The sequence below is a fragment of the Oncorhynchus kisutch genome, unplaced genomic scaffold (assembly GCF_002021735.2).
Source record: "Oncorhynchus kisutch isolate 150728-3 unplaced genomic scaffold, Okis_V2 scaffold3856, whole genome shotgun sequence".
Taxonomy (NCBI): Eukaryota; Metazoa; Chordata; class Actinopteri; order Salmoniformes; family Salmonidae; genus Oncorhynchus; species Oncorhynchus kisutch.
The window spans coordinates 67,243-84,223 of record NW_022265801.1 but is presented as its reverse complement, the minus strand read 5'-3'; the positions used below and the strand labels follow the sequence as shown (position 1 = coordinate 84,223).

The 16,981-nt window shown below is 56.0% G+C and overlaps 1 protein-coding gene across 1 annotated transcript in view; it reads left to right on the top strand.

Moving 5' to 3' along the window:
- Nucleotides 1-16,981, top strand: part of LOC109887007 (sperm-associated antigen 1) — an 83,488-nt gene that overhangs the window by 44,006 nt on the left and 22,501 nt on the right. The window contains exons 13-15 of the mRNA XM_031821099.1: nucleotides 874-1,026; nucleotides 5,102-5,259; nucleotides 12,624-12,765. Coding sequence (XP_031676959.1) covers nucleotides 874-1,026; nucleotides 5,102-5,259; nucleotides 12,624-12,765 — 453 coding nt within the window. The remainder of the gene's footprint in view (nucleotides 1-873; nucleotides 1,027-5,101; nucleotides 5,260-12,623; nucleotides 12,766-16,981) is intronic.

Sequence of the window (16,981 nt, the reverse complement as noted above, 5' to 3'; positions counted from 1 at the left end):
GGTTGAAACCATAGTGGAGGCTTGGTTGGTCTGGTTGAAACCATAGAGGCTTGGTTGGTCTGGTTGGTCTGGTTGAAACCATAAAAGAGGCTTGATTGGTTTGGTTGGTCTGGTTGAAACCATAGAAGAGGCTTGATTGGTTTGGTTGGTCTGGTTGAAACCATAGAAGAGGCTTGATTGGTCTGGTTGAAACCATAGTGGAGGCTTGGCTGGTCTGGTTGAAACCATAGTGGAGGCTTGATTGGTCTGGTTGAAACCATAGTGGAGGCTTGGTTGGTCTGGTTGGTCTGGTTGAAAACCATAGAGGAGGCTTGGTTGGTCTGGTTGGTACCATAGAGGAGGCTTGGCTGGTCTGGTTGAAGTTCTGGTGCGTGGGTAAAATCACTGGGGAAGCCAAGCCAGAAAATATTCCACATTCCAACCTGTGTGCTGTGATAATTGCGTTGTTTGCTCTATAACCTGTTAGATCATATGCCTGGACATCATGATAAATAGGCCTAAGGCCTGAGACAATAAGAATACATTCAACCACACCTTTGTTTCATCACAAAACCTGAGTCTGATACAGTGACATCTGATTTGTGTGTGTGTGTGTGTGTGTGTGTGTGTGTGTGTGTGTGTGTGTGTGTGTGTGTGTTCGTTCATGCAAGTAGAAAAAACAAGTTGTCTCACCCTACTGGTAGAGAAACACCAATGCCATCCTCCTCTCTTCACGTTGACTCACCCTACTGGTAGAGAAACACCAATGCCATCCTCCTCTCTTCAAGCCCCTCATGCTACATGCGCTAGGTAGCTAGGTACTATAGTGTAGGTGTATACAGGGCCAGACCTGATCCCTTCCTATCCTCAGTCTCATGCTATTTAAACCTGCAGGTCCTTGGAGCTGCAGCCCTTCTCCCTCAAGCCCCTCCTACGCAGAGCCATGGCTTATGAGACTATGGAGCGGTACCGACAGGCCTACGTGGATTACAAGACCGTGCTGCAGATAGATATCAGTGTGCAGGCTGCACACGACAGTGTTAACAGGTAAACTACTCTACCTTTACCCTCATTAGACAGTGTTAACAGGTAAACTACTCCCCTCACCTTTACCCTCATTAGACAGTGTTAACAGGTAAACTACTCCACCTTTACCCTCATTAGACAGTGTTAACAGGTAAACTATTCCACCTTTACCCTCATTAGACAGTGTTAACAGGTAAACTACTCCACCTTTACCCTCATTAGACAGTGTTAACAGGTAAACTGCTCCCCTCACCTTTACCCTCATTAGACAGTGTTAACAGGTAAACTACTCCACCTTTACCCTCATTAGACAGTGTTAACAGGTAAACTACTCCACCTTTACCCTCATTAGACAGTGTTAACAGGTAAACTACTCCACCTTTACCCTCATTAGACAGTGTTAACAGGTAAACTACTCCACCTTTACCCTCATTAGACAGTGTTAACAGGTAAACTACTCCACCTTTACCCTCATTAGACAGTGTTAACAGGTAAACTACTCCACCTTTACCCTCATTAGACAGTGTTAACAGGTAAACTGCTCCCCTCACCTTTACCCTCATTAGACAGTGTTAACAGGTAAACTACTCTACCTTTACCCTCATTAGACAGTGTTAACAGGTAAACTACTCCACCTTTACCCTCATTAGACAGTGTTAACAGGTAAACTACTCCCCTCACCTTTACCCTCATTAGACAGTGTTAACAGGTAAACTACTCCTCACCTTTACCCTCATTAGACAGTGTTAACAGGTAAACTACTCCACCTTTACCCTCATTAGACAGTGTTAACAGGTAAACTACTCCACCTTTACCCTCATTAGACAGTGTTAACAGGTAAACTACTCCACCTTTATCCTCATTAGACAGTGTTAACAGGTAAACTACTCCACCTTTACCCTCATTAGACAGTGTTAACAGGTAAACTACTCCACCCTCACCTTTACCCTCATTAGACAGTGTTAACAGGCAAACTACTCCACCTTTACCCTCATTAGACAGTGTTAACAGGTAAACTACTCCCCTCACCTTTACCCTCATTAGACAGTGTTAACAGGTAAACTACTCCACCCTCACCTTTACCCTCATTAGACAGTGTTAACAGGTAAACTACTCTACCTTTACCCTCATTAGACAGTGTTAACAGGTAAACTACTCCACCTTTACCCTCATTAGACAGTGTTAACAGGTAAACTACTCTACCTTTACCCTCATTAGACAGTGTTAACAGGTAAACTACTCCACCTTTACCCTCATTAGACAGTGTTAACAGGTAAACTACTCCACCCTCACCTTTACCCTCATTAGACAGTGTTAACAGGTAAACTACTCCACCTTTACCCTCATTAGACAGTGTTAACAGGTAAACTACACCACCCTCACCTTTACCCTCATTAGACAGTGTTAACAGGTAACCTACTCTACCTTTACCCTCATTAGACAGTGTTAACAGGTAAACTACTCCACCTTTACACTCATTAGACAGTGTTAACAGGTAAACTACTCCACCTTTACCCTCATTAGACAGTGTTAACAGGTAAACTACTCCACCTTTACCCTCATTAGACAGTGTTAACAGGTAAACTACTCTACCTTTACCCTCATTAGACAGTGTTAACAGGTAAACTACTCCACCTTTACACTCATTAGACAGTGTTAACAGGTAAACTACTCCACCTTTACCCTCATTAGACAGTGTTAACAGGTAAACTACTCCACCTTTACCCTCATTAGACAGTGTTAACAGGTAAACTACTCCACCTTTACCCTCATTAGACAGTGTTAACAGGTAAACTACTCCACCTTTACCCTCATTAGACAGTGTTAACAGGTAAACTACTCCACCTTTACCCTCATTAGACAGTGTTAACAGGTAAACTACTCCACCTTTACCCTCATTAGACAGTGTTAACAGGCAAACTACTCCACCTTTATCCTCATTAGGGTTGCAAAGTTCCGTTAACTTCCCAGGTTTTCCAGAAATCCCAGTTGGTGGATTCCTGGAATCAGGAGACCGTGAGCAGGTCATCTGGAATCAGGAGACCATGAGCAGGCCATCTGGAATCAGGAGACCATGAGCAGGTCATCTGGAATCAGGAGACCATGAGCAGCCCATCTGGAATCAGGAGACCATGAGCAGGCCATCTGGAATCAGGAGACCATGAGCAGGCCATCTGGAATCAGGAGACTGTGAGCAGGCCATCTGGAATCAGGAGACTGTGAGCAGGCCATCTGGAATCAGGAGACCGTGAGCAGGCCATCTGGAATCAGGAGACCATGAACAGGCCATCTGGAATCAGGAGACTGTGAGCAGGCCATCTGGAATCAGGAGACCGTGAGCAGGCCATCTGGAATCAGGAGACTGCGAGCAAGCCATCTGGAATCAGGAGACCATGAACAGGCCATCTGGAATCAGGAGACCATGAACAGGCCATCTGGAATCAGGAGACTGTGAGCAGGCCATCTGTAATCAGGAGACCATGAGCAGGCCATCTGGAATCAGGAGACTGTGAGCAGGCCACCTGGAATCCACAAAGCAGGATATCTGGAATCAGGAGACCACGGACAGGCCATCTGGAATAAGGAGACCATGAGCAGGCCATCTGGAATCAACCGAGCAGGCCATCTGGAATCAGGAGACCATGAGCAGGCCATCTGGAATCAGGAGACTGTGAGCAGGCCATCTGGAATCAGGAGACTGTGAGCAGGCCATCTGGAATCAGGAGACCATGAACAGGCCATCTGGAATCAGGAGACTGTGAGCAGGCCATCTGGAATCAGGAGACCATGAGCAGGCCATCTGGAATCAGGAGACTGTGAGCAGGCCACCTGGAATCCACAAAGCAGGATATCTGGAATCAGGAGACCACCGAACAGGCCATCTGGAATAAGGAGACCATGAGCAGGCCATCTGGAATCCAACGAGCAGGCCATCTGGAATCAGGAGACCATGAGCAGGCCATCTGGAATCATGAGACCATGAGCAGGCCATCTGGAATCATGAGACCACCGAGCAGGCCATCTGGAATCAGGAGACCACCGAGCAGGCCATCTGGAATCAGGAGACCATGAGCAGGCCATCTGGAATCAGGAGACCGTGAGCAGGCCATCTGGAAACCACCGAGAAGGATATCTAGAAAACCTGGACATTTTGGGAAAGTTAACAGAATTGATCCACCCTACAGTCACAACCATGTGAAGTGATTGAGAGTTGTTTGAAAAGGCCCAAGTCAGACCGCCTTAACTATAGACTCTTAATTATCCAGCTCAGACGTCAATCTTCTTCAAGCAAACGCTGTGGTGTGAATTACCTGCTGTCCCTCCCAGTCCTCTAGCTACTGCAGCTACACGCTATTTATACACTGTCCCTCCCAGTCCTCTAGCTACTGCAGCTACACGCTATTTATACACTGTCCCTCCCAGTCCTCTAGCTACTGCAGCTACACGCTATTTATACACTGTCCCTCCCAGTCCTCTAGCTACTGCAGCTACACGCTATTTATACACTGTCCCTCCCAGTCCTCTAGCTACTGCAGCTACACGCTATTTATACACTGTCCCTCCCAGTCCTCTAGCTACTGCAGCTACACGCTATTTATACACTGTCCCTCCCAGTCCTCTAGCTACTGCAGCTACACGCTATTTATACACTGTCCCTCCCAGTCCTCTAGCTACTGCAGCTACACGCTATTTATACACTGTCCCTCCCAGTCCTCTAGCTACTGCAGCTACACGCTATTTATACACTGTCCCTCCCAGTCCTCTAGCTACTGCAGCTACACGCTATTTATACACTGTCCCTCCCAGTCCTCTAGCTACTGCAGCTACACGCTATTTATACACTGTCCCTCCCAGTCCTCTAGCTACTGCAGCTACACGCTATTTATACACTGTCCCTCCCAGTCCTCTAGCTACTGCAGCTACACGCTATTTATACACTGTCCCTCCCAGTCCTCTAGCTACTGCAGCTACACGCTATTTATACACTGTCCCTCCCAGTCCTCTAGCTACTGCAGCTACACGCTATTTATACACTGTCCCATGATAGAGGATAGCTGGGAGTATAACGCCGTGTGTGTGTGTGTGGTTCCTCCAGGATCACGCGGTTACTGATAGAGCAGGACGGAGAACAGTGGAGAGAGAAACTACCTGAGATCCCTCTGGTCCCACTATCAGCTCAGCAGCACCGCAGGGAGGAACCACCCAGCGCTGAGGTCCTACAGGCCAGAGCAGAGAAGGCCAAGCAGCATGCAGGTAGGGCTCTCACTCAGCCGAGTCCACACTCTTAGAACAAAAGGGTTCCAAGGTTTCTTTGGCTGTCCCCACAGGAGAACCCTTTGACGAACCCTTTTTGGTTCCAGGTAGAACTCTTTTGGGTTCCATGTAGAACCCTTTTCGGTTCCAGGTAGAACTCTTTAGGGTTCCATGTAGAACTCTCTGGGTAAAGGGTTCTACCTGGAACCAAAAGTGTTCTACCTGGAACCAAAAAGGGTTTGTCAAAGGGTTCTCCTATGGGGACCGCTGAAGAACTCTTTTAGGTTCTAGATAGCACCTATTTTTCTAAGCGTGTAGTCACCCAGAAGCTAATCAGTGTCCGCTGACCAGCCGTTTCCTCTGTCACAAGAGACTACATTCAGCCTGACTCACAGCATGAGTCCAGAATGACCCCCTACTCCCTATGTTGTTCACTAATTCTGACCAGAGCCCATAGCACCCTATTCCCTATATAGTGCACTACCTTTGGCCAGAGCCCAGGGTTAAACGCAGTGCAATAGGGTGGCATTTTCTGTTAAGCAAGCATCATCATCATCATTCCTCATCCTCTTTCTGTTGTGAGCTGGAACCTTCAAAGGTCTTATAGTCTACTGCAGCAGTAGAGACAGGAGACACTGTCTGCTAGAGGACTGGAGGGGGACATACTGTCTGTTAGAGGACTGGAGGGGGACATACTGTCTGTTAGAGGACTGGAGGGGGACATACTGTCTGTTAGAGGACTGGAGGGGGACATACTGTCTGTTAGAGGACTGGAGGGGGACTAGTGGAACAGAGAGAGGAGACATACTGTCTGCTAGAGGACTGGAGGGGGACATACTGTCTGCTAGAGGACTGGAGGGAGACATACTGTCTGCTAGAGGACTGGAAGGAGACATACTGTCTGCTAGAGGACTGAAGGGGGACATACTGTTTGCTGCTGGAGCCCCTTCCCCCTAGCCTTATACCCTCGCCCCTCCCCCCTAACCCTATAACCTTCCCCTTCCCCCTAGCCTTATACCCTAGCCCCCTCCTCCCTCACCCTATACCCTAGCCCCTCCCCCTAACCCTATACCCTAGCCCTCTTTCCCTAGCCTTATACCCTAGCCCCTCCTCCCTCGCCCCTCCCCCCTAACCCTATAACCTTCCCCTTCCCCCTAGCCTTATACCCTAGACCCTCCTCCCTCGCCCTATACCCTAGCCCTCTTTCCCTAGCCTTATACCCTAGCCCTATACCCTAGCCCCTCCCCCCTAGCCCTATACCCTATGCCCTCCCCCCAGCCCTACTCTCCCTAGCCCTTCCCCCTAGCCTTATCCCCTAGCCCCTCTCCCCTAGCCCTACTCTCCCTAGCCCTTCCCATCTAGCCATAGCCCCTCCCCCTAGCCTTATCCCCTAGCCCCTCTCCCCTAGCTCTTCCCCCTAGCCCTTCCCCTAGCCTTATCCCCTAGCCCCTCTCCCCTAGCCCTACTCTCCCTAGCCCTTCCCATCTAGCCATAGCCCCTCCCCCTAGCCTTATCCCCTAGACCCTCTCCCCTAGCCTTATCCCCTAGCCATATACCCCTAGCCCCAGTCCTAGCCTCAGTCTTATCCTCAGCACCAGTCCTAGCCTCAGCCATATACCCTAGCCCCAGCCTCAGCCCCATACCCTAGCCCCAGCCTCAGCCCTATACCCTAGCCCCAGCCCTATACCCTAGCCTCAGCCCTATACCCTAGCCCCAGCCTCAGCCCTATACCCCAGCCCTATATCCTAGCCACAGCCTCAGCCCTATGCCCTATCTATACCCTAGCCCCAGCCTCAGCCCCATACCCTAGCCCCAGCCCTATACCCCAGCCTCAGCCCTATACCCTAGCCCCAGCCTCAGCCCTATACCCCAGCCCTATACCCAAACCCTAGCTCCAGCCTTAGCCCTATACCCAAGCCCCAGCCCTATACCCTAGCCCCAGCCCTATAACCCTAGCCCTATACCCTAGCCCCAGCCTCAGCCCTATACCCTATCCCCAGCCCTATACCCTAGCCCCAGCCCTATACCCTAGCCCCAGCCCTATACCCCAGCCTCAGCCCTATACCCTACACCCTAACCCCAGCCTTGTACCCTAGCCCCAGCCTCAGCCCTATACCCCAGCCCCAGCCTCAGCCCTATACCCCAGCCCCTATACCCAAGCCCTAGCCCCAGCCTCAGCCCTAGCCCTGTACCCAAGCCCTAGCCCCAGCCTCAGCCCTATACCCCAGCCTCAGCCCTGTCTATACCCTAGCCTCAGCCCTATACCCTATCCCCAGTCCCAGCCCTAGCCTCAGCCCTATACCCTATAACCAAGCCCCAGCCCTATACCCTAGCCCCTGCCTCAGCTCTATACCCTATACCCTAGCCTCAGCCCTATACCCTAGCCTCAGCCCTATACCCTAGCCTTAGCCCTATACCCTATACCCTAGCCCCAGTCCTATACCCTAGCCCCAGTCCTATACCCTAGCCCCAGTTCCAGTCACAGCCCCAGTCCTAGCTCCAGCCCCAGTCCTAGCCCCAGTCCTAGCCCCAGTCCTATGTCCTAGCCCCAGTCCTAGCCCCAGTCTCAGCCCTATACCCTAGCCCCAGTCCTAGCCCCAGTCTCAGCCCTATACCCTAGCCCCAACCCTAGCCCCAGTCTCAGCCCTATACCCTAGCCCTATACCCTATACCCTAGCCCCTGCCCCAGTCCTATACCCTAGCCCTATACCCTAGCCCCAGTCCTATACCCTAGCCCCAGCCCCAGTTCCAGTCACAGCCCCAGTCCTAGCTCCAGCCCCAGTCCTAGCCCCAGCCCCAGTCCTATGTCCTAGCCCCAGTCCTAGCCCCAGTCTCAGCCCTATACCCTAGCCCTAGGCCCAGTCCTAGCCCCAGTCCCAGCCCCAGCCCTAGCCCCAGTCCTAGCCCCAGTCCCAGCCCCAGTCCTATACCCTAGCCCCAGCCCTAGCCCCAGTCCTAGCCCCAGCCCCCAGTCCTATACCCTAGCCCCAGCCCCAGTCTCAGCCCCAGTCTCAGCCCTAGCCTCAGCCCCAGCCCCAGTCTCAGGGCCGTGCTGTAGTCCTAGCCCCAGCCCCAGTCCCAGCCCCAGGGCCGTGCTCTAGCCCCAGCCCCAGTCCCATCCCCAGCCCTAGCCTCAGCCCCAGTCCTATACCTCAGCCCCAGTCCTATACCCCAGCCCCAGTCTCAGGGCCGTGCTGCAGCCTCAGCCCCAGTCTCAGGGCCGTGCTGCAGTCCCAGCCCCAGTCCTATTCCTCAGCCTCAGCCCCAGCCCCAGTCCTATACCCCAGCCCCCCAGCCCCAGTCTCAGGGCCGTGCTGCAGTCCCAGCCCCAGCCCTATACCCCAGCCCCAGTCCTATACCACAGCCCCCCAGCCCCAGTCTCAGGGCCGAGCTGCAGTCCCAGCCCCAGTCCTATACCCCATCCCCAGCCCCAGTCCTATACCCCAGCCCCAGCCCCAGTCCTATACCCCAGCCCCCCAGCCCCAGTCTCAGGGCCGAGCTGCAGTCCCAGCCCCAGTCCTATACCCCAGCCCCAGCCCCAGTCCTATACCCCAGCCCCAGTCTCAGGGCCGTGCTGCAGTCCCAGTCCCAGCCCCAGCGCCAGTCTCAGGGCCGTGCTGCAGTCCCAGTCCCAGCCCCAGCCCCAGGGCCGTGCTGCAGCCCCAGCCCCAGTCCTAGCCCCAGTCCCAGCCTCAGTCCCAGCCCCAGTCCTATACCTCAGCCCCAGTCCTATACCCCAGCCCCTGCCCCAGTCTCAGGGCCGTGCTGCAGCCTCAGCCCCAGTCTCAGGGCCGTGCTGCAGTCCCAGCCCCAGTCCTATTCCCCAGCCCCAGTCCTATACCCCAGCCCCAGTCTCAGGGCCGTGCTGCAGTCCCAGCCCCAGTCCTATACCCCAGCCCCAGTCCTATACCCCAGCCCCCCAGCCCCAGTCTCAGGGCTGAGCTGCAGTCCCAGCCCCAGTCCTATACCCCATCCCCAGCCCCAGTCCTATACCCCAGCCCCAGTCCTATACCCCAGCCCCAGTCTCAGGGCCGAGCTGCGGTCCCAGCCCCAGTCCTATACCCCAGCCCCAGTCCTATACCCCAGCCCCCCAGCCCCAGTCTCAGGGCCATGCTGCAGTCCCAGTCCCAGCCCCAGCCCCAGTCTCAGGGCCGTGCTGCAGTCCCAGTCCCAGCCCCAGCCCCAGGGCCGTGCTGCAGCCCCAGCCCCAGTCCTAGCCCCAGCCCCAGTCCCAGCCCCAGCCTCAGTCCCAGCCCCAGCCCCAGTCCTATACCTCAGCCCCAGTCCTATACCCCAGCCCCTGCCCCAGTCTCAGGGCCGTGCTGCAGCCTCAGCCCCAGTCTCAGGGCCGTGCTGCAGTCCCAGCCCCAGTCCTATTCCCCAGCCCCAGTCCTATACCCCAGCCCCAGGGCCGTGCTGCAGTCCCAGCCCCAGCCCCAGTCCTATACCCCAGCCCCAGTCCTATACCCCAGCCCCCCAGCCCCAGTCTCAGGGCCGTGCTGCAGTCCCAGTCCCAGCCCCAGTCCCAGTCCCAGCCCCAGCCTCAGGGCCGTGCTGCAGCCCCAGCCCCAGTCTCAGGGCCGTGCTGCAGCCCCAGTCCCAGTCCTAGCCCCAGCCCCAGTCCCCAGTCTCAGGGCCGTGCTGCAGTCCCAGCCCCAGTCTCAGGGCCGTGCTGCAGCCCCAGTCCTAGCCCCAGTCCTAGCCCTATACCCTAGCCCCAGTCCTAGCCCCAGCCCCAGTCCTAGCCCCAGTCCCAGCCCCAGTCCTAGCCCCAGTCCTATACCCTAGCCCCAGCCCCAGTCTCAGCCCCAGTCTCAGCCCTAGCCTCAGCCCCAGCCCCAGTTTCAGGGCCGTGCTGCAGTCCTAGCCCCAGCCCCAGTCCTAGCCCCAGTCCTAGCCCCAGCCCTAGCCCCAGCCCCAGTCTCAGCCCTAGCCCCAGTCTCAGCCCTAGCCCCAGCCCCAGCCCCAGTCCTATACCCTAGCCCCAGTCCTATACCCTAGCCCCAGTCCTATGCCCCAGTCCTATACCCTAGCCCCAGTCCTATGCCCCAGTCCTATACCCTAGCCCCAGCCCCAGTCCTATACCCTAGCCCCAGTCCTATACCCTAGCCCCAGTCCTGTACCCTAGCCCCAGTCCTGTACCCTAGCCCCAGTCCTATACCCTAGCCCCAGCCCCAGTCCTATACCCTAGCCACAGTCCTATACCCTAGCCCCAGTCCTGTACCCTAGCCCCAGTCCTGTACCCTAGCCCCAGTCCTATACCCTAGCCCCAGTCCTATACCCTAGCCCCAGTCCTATACCCTAGCCCCAGTCCTATACCCCAGTCCTAGCCCCAGTCCTATACCCTAGCCCCAGTCCTATACCCAGTCCCAGCCCCAGTCTCAGGGCCGTGCTGCAGCCCCAGCCCCAGCCCTAGCCCCAGCCCCAGTCCCAGCCCCAGCCCCAGGGCCATGCTGCAGCCCCAGCCCCAGTCCTAGCCCCAGCCCCAGTCCCAGCCTCAGTCCCAGCCCTAGCCTCAGCCCCAGTCCCAGCCCCAGCCCTAGCCTCAGCCCCAGTCCTATACCCCAGCCCCAGCCCCAGTCTCAGGGCCGTGCTGCAGCCTCATCCCCAGTCTCAGGGCCGTGCTGCAGTCCCAGCCCCAGTCCTATTCCCCAGCCCCAGCCCCAGTCCTATACCCCAGCCCCCCAGCCCAGTCTCAGGGCCGTGCTGCAGTCCCAGCCCCAGTCCTATACCCCAGCCCCAGCCCCAGTCCTATACCCCAGCCCCCCAGCCCCAGTCTCAGGGCTGAGCTGCAGTCCCAGCCCCAGTCCTATACCCCAGCCCCAGCCCCAGTCCTATACCCCAGCCCCCCAGCCCCAGTCTCAGGGCCGTGCTGCAGTCCCAGTCCCAGCCCCAGTCTCAGGGCCGTGCTGCAGTCCCAGCCCCAGTCCTATACCCCAGCCCCCCAGCCCCAGTCTCAGGGCCGAGCTGCAGTCCTAGCCCCAGTCCTATACCCCAGCTCCAGTCCTATACCCCAGCCCCCCAGCCCCAGTCTCAGGGCCGTGCTGCAGTCCCAGTCCCAGCCCCAGCCCCAGTCTCAGGGCCGTGCTGCAGCCTCAGTCTCAGGGCCGTGCTGCAGTCTCAGCCCCAGTCCCAGTCCCAGTCCCAGCCTCAGGGCCGTGCTCCAGCCCCAGTCTCAGGGCCGTGCTGCAGCCCCAGCCCCAGTCTCAGGGCCGTGCTGCAGCCCCAGCCCCAGTCCTAGCCCCAGCCCCAGTCCCCAGCCCCAGTCTCAGGGCCGTGCTGCAGTCCCAGTCCCAGCCCCAGTCTCAGGGCCGTGCTGCAGCCCCAGTCCTAGCCCCATCCCCAGCCCCAGTCCCCAGTCTCAGGGCCGTGCTGCAGTCCCAGCCCCAGCCCCAGCCCCAGTCTCAGGGCCAGTCCTAGCCCCAGTCCCAGCCCCAGTCTCAGGGCCATGCTGCAGTCTCATCCCCAGCAACAGCCCCAGTCCTAGCCCCAGCCCCAGTCTCAGGGCCGTGCTGCAGTCCTAGCCCCATCCCCAGTCCTAGCCCCAGCCCCAGTCCTAGCCCCAGTCCCAGTCTCAGGGCCGTGCTGCAGTCTCATCCCCAGCCCCAGTCCTAGCCCCAGTCCCCAGCCCCAGTCTCAGGGCCGTGCTGCAGTCTCAGCCCCAGCCCCAGTCCTAGTCCCAGTCCTATACCCCCAGCCCCAGTCCCAGCCCTATACCCCAGCCCCAGTCTCAGGGCCGTGCTGCAGTCTCAGCCCCAGCCCCAGTCCTAGCCCCAGCCCCAGTCCTAGCCCCAGTCCCCAGTCTCAGGGCCGTGCTGCAGTCTCAGCCCCAGCCCTAGTCCCAGTCCTATACCCCAGCCCCAGTCCCAGCCCTATACCCCAGCCCCAGTCCCAGGGCCATGCTGCAGTCTCAGCCCCAGCCCCAGTCCTAGCCCCAGCCCCAGTCCTAGCCCCAGTCCCAGGGCCGTGCTGCAGTCTCAGCCCTAGTCCCAGTCCTATACCCCAGCCCCAGCCCTATACCCCAGCCCCAGTCCTAGCCCCAGCCCCAGCCCCAGCCCCCCAGCCCCAGTCTCAGGGCCGTGCTGCAGCCAACCATAATTGATGTTTTAACTGTGATGGAAGAAGGGAGCGGGCAGCTTTTCCCCAGAACACCCCAGTGGTCTAATTGATTAGCTGTCCGTTATCACATGAATGACTGCTGATTCAACCTGTTTTCACCCTGGATTTTAAAGGACAAAATTACCACTCACTTATTTTTGTGAAATACGATTCTTACAACAACAAAAAACTAACATTTTTGTCAAGTTACTCAGTATGATGTCACACATTCCCTCAACCAACACCATTTCTTCCTTTGCCTGCAGCTCAAAAAGCAGAAGTCTGTTTCAATTCGCTGAAACAAGAAGGAAATGAGTTTGTGAAGAAAGGTCTGTTCCAGGAGGCTCTGAGGACGTACAGCGAATGCCTTAAGCTGAAGCCAGAGGAATGTCCCATTTACACCAACCGGTAAGGACCTGACCGTGTCTCCTTCATCCTAACAGGTACAGTAATGTACAGTGCATTCGGGAAGTTTTCAAACACCTTGACGTTTTCCACATTTTGTTACGTTACAGCCTTATTCTGAAATGGATTAACTTGGTTTCATCACCCCTCCCTCTTCAATCTGCAACACAATACCCATAATGACATCACAATATCCCATAATGACATCACAATACCCCATAATGACATCACAATATCCCATAATGACATCACAATACCCCATAATGACATCACAATACCCCATAATAACAAAGTAAGGTATTTCTGTTTTTCTATGTTTCATAAATTTGCAAGAAACCTGTTTTCGCTTTGTCATTATGGGGTATTGTGATGTGATTATGGGGTATTGTGATGTCATTATGGGGTATTGTGATGTGATTATGGGGTATTGTGATGTGATTATGGGGTATTGTGATGTCATTATGGGGTATTGTGATGTCATTATGGGGTATTGTGATGTCAATATGGGGTATTGTGATGTCATTATGGGGTATTGTGATGTCAATATGGGGTATTGTGATGTCATTATGGGGTATTGTGATGTCATTATGGGGTATTGTGATGTCATTATGGGGTATTGTGATGTCATTATGGGGTATTGTGATGTCATATGGGATATTGTGATGTCATTATGGGGTATTGTGATGTCATTATGGGGTATTGTGATGTCATTATGGGGTATTGTGTGTAGATTGATGAGGAATTGTTTTATTTGGGTCAATTTTAGAATAAGGCTGTAATGTAACAACATGTGGGAAAAGGGGAAGGGTTCTGAACATTTTCCTAATGCACTGAATGTGGTGGGAACAGAACCCTGGTCTGTGTAACCAGTGGGAACAGAACCCTGGTCTGTGTAACCAGTAGGAACAGAACCCAGGTCTGTGTAACCAGTGGGAACAGAACCCCGGTCTGTGTAACCAGTGGGAACAGAACCCCGGTCTGTGTAACCAGTGGGAACAGAACCCTGGTCTGTGTAACCAGTGGGAACAGAACCCTGGTCTGTGTAACCAGTGGGAACAGAACCCTGGTCTGCTCTAACCCCAGCCAGTCGGCTCTAACCCCAGCCAGTCGGCTCTAACCCCAGCCAGTCGGCTCTAACCCCAGCCAGTCGGCTCTAACCCCAGTCAGCCTGCTCTAACCCCAGCCAGTCGTTCTAACCCCAGCCAGCCTGCTCTAACCCCAGTCAGCCTGCTCTAACCCCAGTCAGCCTGCTCTAACCCCAGTCAGCCTGCTCTAACCCCAGTCAGCCTGCTCTAACCCCAGCCAGTCTGCTTCTAACCCCAGCCCAACCTGCTCTAACCCCAGCCAGTCTGTTCTAACCCCAGCCAGTCGGCTCTAAACCCAGTCTGCTCTAACTCCAGTCGGCTCTAAACCCAGTCGGCTCTAACCCCAGTCGGCTCTAGCCCCAGTCTGCTCTAGCCCCAGCCAGTCTGCTCTAACCCCAGTCGGCTCTAGCCCCAGCCAGTCGGCTCTAGCCCCAGCCAGTCTCTCTAGCCCCAGCCAGTCTGCTCTAACCCCAGTCAGTCTGCTCTAACCCCGTCAGTCTGCTCTAACCCCAGTCAGTCTGCTCTAACCCCAGTTCACGTCTGCTCTAAACCCCAGTCAGTCTGCCATAACCCCAGTCAGTCTGCTCTAACCCCAGTCAGCCTGCTCTAACCCCAGTCAGCCTGCTCTAGCCCCAGCCAGTCTGCTCTAACCCCAGTCGGCTCTAGCCCTAGCCAGTCGGCTCTAACCCCAGCCAGTCTGCTCTAACCCCAGTCAGTCTGCTCTAACCCCAGACAGTCTGCTCTAACCCCAGCCAGTCTGCTCTAACCCCAGCCAGTCGGCTCTAACCCCAGCCAGCCGGCTCTAACCCCAGCCAGTCGGCTCTAACCCCAGCCAGTCGGCTCTAACCCCAGCCAGTCGGCTCTAACCCCAGCCAGTCTGCTCTAAACCCCAGCCAGTCTGCTCTAACCCCAGCCAGCCTGCTCTAAACCCCAGCCAGTCTGCTCTAGCCCCAGTAATCTCTAGCCCCAGTCGGCTCTAACCCCAGTCAGTCTGCTCTAACCCCAGTCAGCCTGCTCTAACCCCAGCCAGCCTGCTCTAACCCCAGCCAGTCTGCTCTAGCCCTAGCCAGCCTGCTCTAACCCCAGCCAGTCTGCTCTAACCCCAGCCAGTCGGCTCTAGCCCCAGTCAGCCTGCTCTAACCCCAGCCAGTCTGTTCTAAACCCAGCCTGCTCTAACCCCAGTCAGCCTGCTCTAACCCCAGTCAGCCTGCTCTAACCCCAGCCAGTCTGCTCTAACCCCAGCCAATCTGCTCTAACCCCAGTCAATCTGCTCAAACCCCAGCCAGTCGGCTCTAACCCAGTCGGCTCTAACCCCAGTCGGCTCTAAACCCAGTCGGCTCTAACCCCAGTCGGCTCTAAACCCAGTCGGCTCTAGCCCCAGTCGGCTCTAGCCCCAGTCGGCTCTAGTCCCAGTCGGCTCTAGCCCCAGCCGGTCTGCTCTAACCCCAGTCGGCTCTAGCCCCAGCCAGTCTGCTCTAGCCCCAGCCAGTCTGCTCTAGCCCCAGCCAGTCTGCTCTAACCCCAGCCAGTCTGCTCTAACCCTAGCCAGCCTGCTCTAACCCCAGTCAGTCTGCTCTAACCCCAGTCAGCCTGCTCTAATCCCAGTCAGTCTGCTCTAACCCCAGTCAGCCTACTCTAACCCCAGTCAGCCTACTCTAACCCCAGCCAGTCGGCTCTAACCCCAGCCAATCTGCTCTAACCCCAGTCAATCTGCTCTAACCCCAGTCAGCCTGCTCTAACCCCAGCCAGTCTGCTCTAACCCCAGCCAGTCTGCTCTAACCCCAGTCGGCTCTAGCCCCAGCCAGTCGGCTCTAGCCCCAGCCAGTCGGCTCTAACCCCAGCCAGTCTGCTCTAGCCCCAGTCGGCTCTAGCCACAGTCGGCTCTAAACCCCAGTCAGTCTGCTCTAAACCCCGTCAGTCTGCTCTAACCCCAGCCAGTCTGCTCTAACCCCAGCCAGTCTGCTCTAACCCCAGCCAGTCTGCTCTAACCCCAGCCAGTCTGCTCTAACCCCAGCCAGTCTGCTCTAACCCCAGCCAGCCTGCTCTAACCCCAGCCAGTCTGCTCTAGCCCCAGTCGGCTCTAGCCCCAGTCGGCTCTAACCCCAGTCAGTCTGCTCTAACCCCAGTCAGTCTGCTCTAACCCCAGTCAGCCTGCTCTAACCCCAGCCAGTCTGCTCTAACCCCAGTCAGCCTGCTCTAACCCCAGCCAGCCTGCTCTAACCCCAGCCAGTCGGCTCTAGCCCCAGTCAGCCTGCTCTAACCCCAGCCAGTCTGTTCTAAACCCAGTCTGCTCTAACCCCAGCCAGCCTGCTCTAACCCCAGCCAGTCTGCTCTAACCCCAGTCAGTCTTGTCTAACCCCAGTCAGTCTGCTCTAACCCCAGTCAGCCTGCTCTAATCCCAGTCAGTCTGCTCTAACCCCAGTCAGTCTGCTGTAACCCCAGTCAGTCTGCTGTAACCCCAGTCAGCCTGCTCTAACCCCAGTCAGTCTGCTCTAACCCCAGTCAGTCTGCTCTAACCCCAGTCAGCCTGCTCTAACCCCAGTCAGCCTGCTCTAACCCCAGTCAGCCTGCTCTAACCCCAGTCAGCCTGCTCTAACCCCAGTCAGCCTGCTCTAACCCCAGTCAGCCTGCTCTAACCCCAGTCAGCCTGCTCTAACCCCAGCCAGTCTGCTCTAACCCCAGCCAGTCTGCTCTAACCCCAGCCTGCCATGATGTCAGTAAATCCAGTCAGACTAATCAGGTGTATTGTTGCTGTGGAAATACAAACAGGAACAGCAGAGGACAGCAGGGTGTCTGCTCCTCTCTCTCTCATAGCCTAATTATAGACACAGTGTGTAACACAGAACAGGGTAGCGGAGCGTAAATTGTCCTAGAAAGACATGCAACACGGGCTCTCCTGGGATGGGAAACCTGGGTCCTATTCATTAGGCACCTCTCCTCTCCTCTCCTCTTCCCCTCCTCTCCTCTCCTCTTCCCCTCCTCTCCTCTCCTCTCTTCCCCTCCTCTCCTCCTCTCTTCCCCTCCTCTCCTCTCCTCTCTTCCCCTCCTCCTCTCCTCTCCTCCTCTCCCCCTCCTCTCCTCTCCTCTCCTCTCCTCTCTTCCCCTCCCCTCTCCTCTCCTCTCCTCTCCTCTCC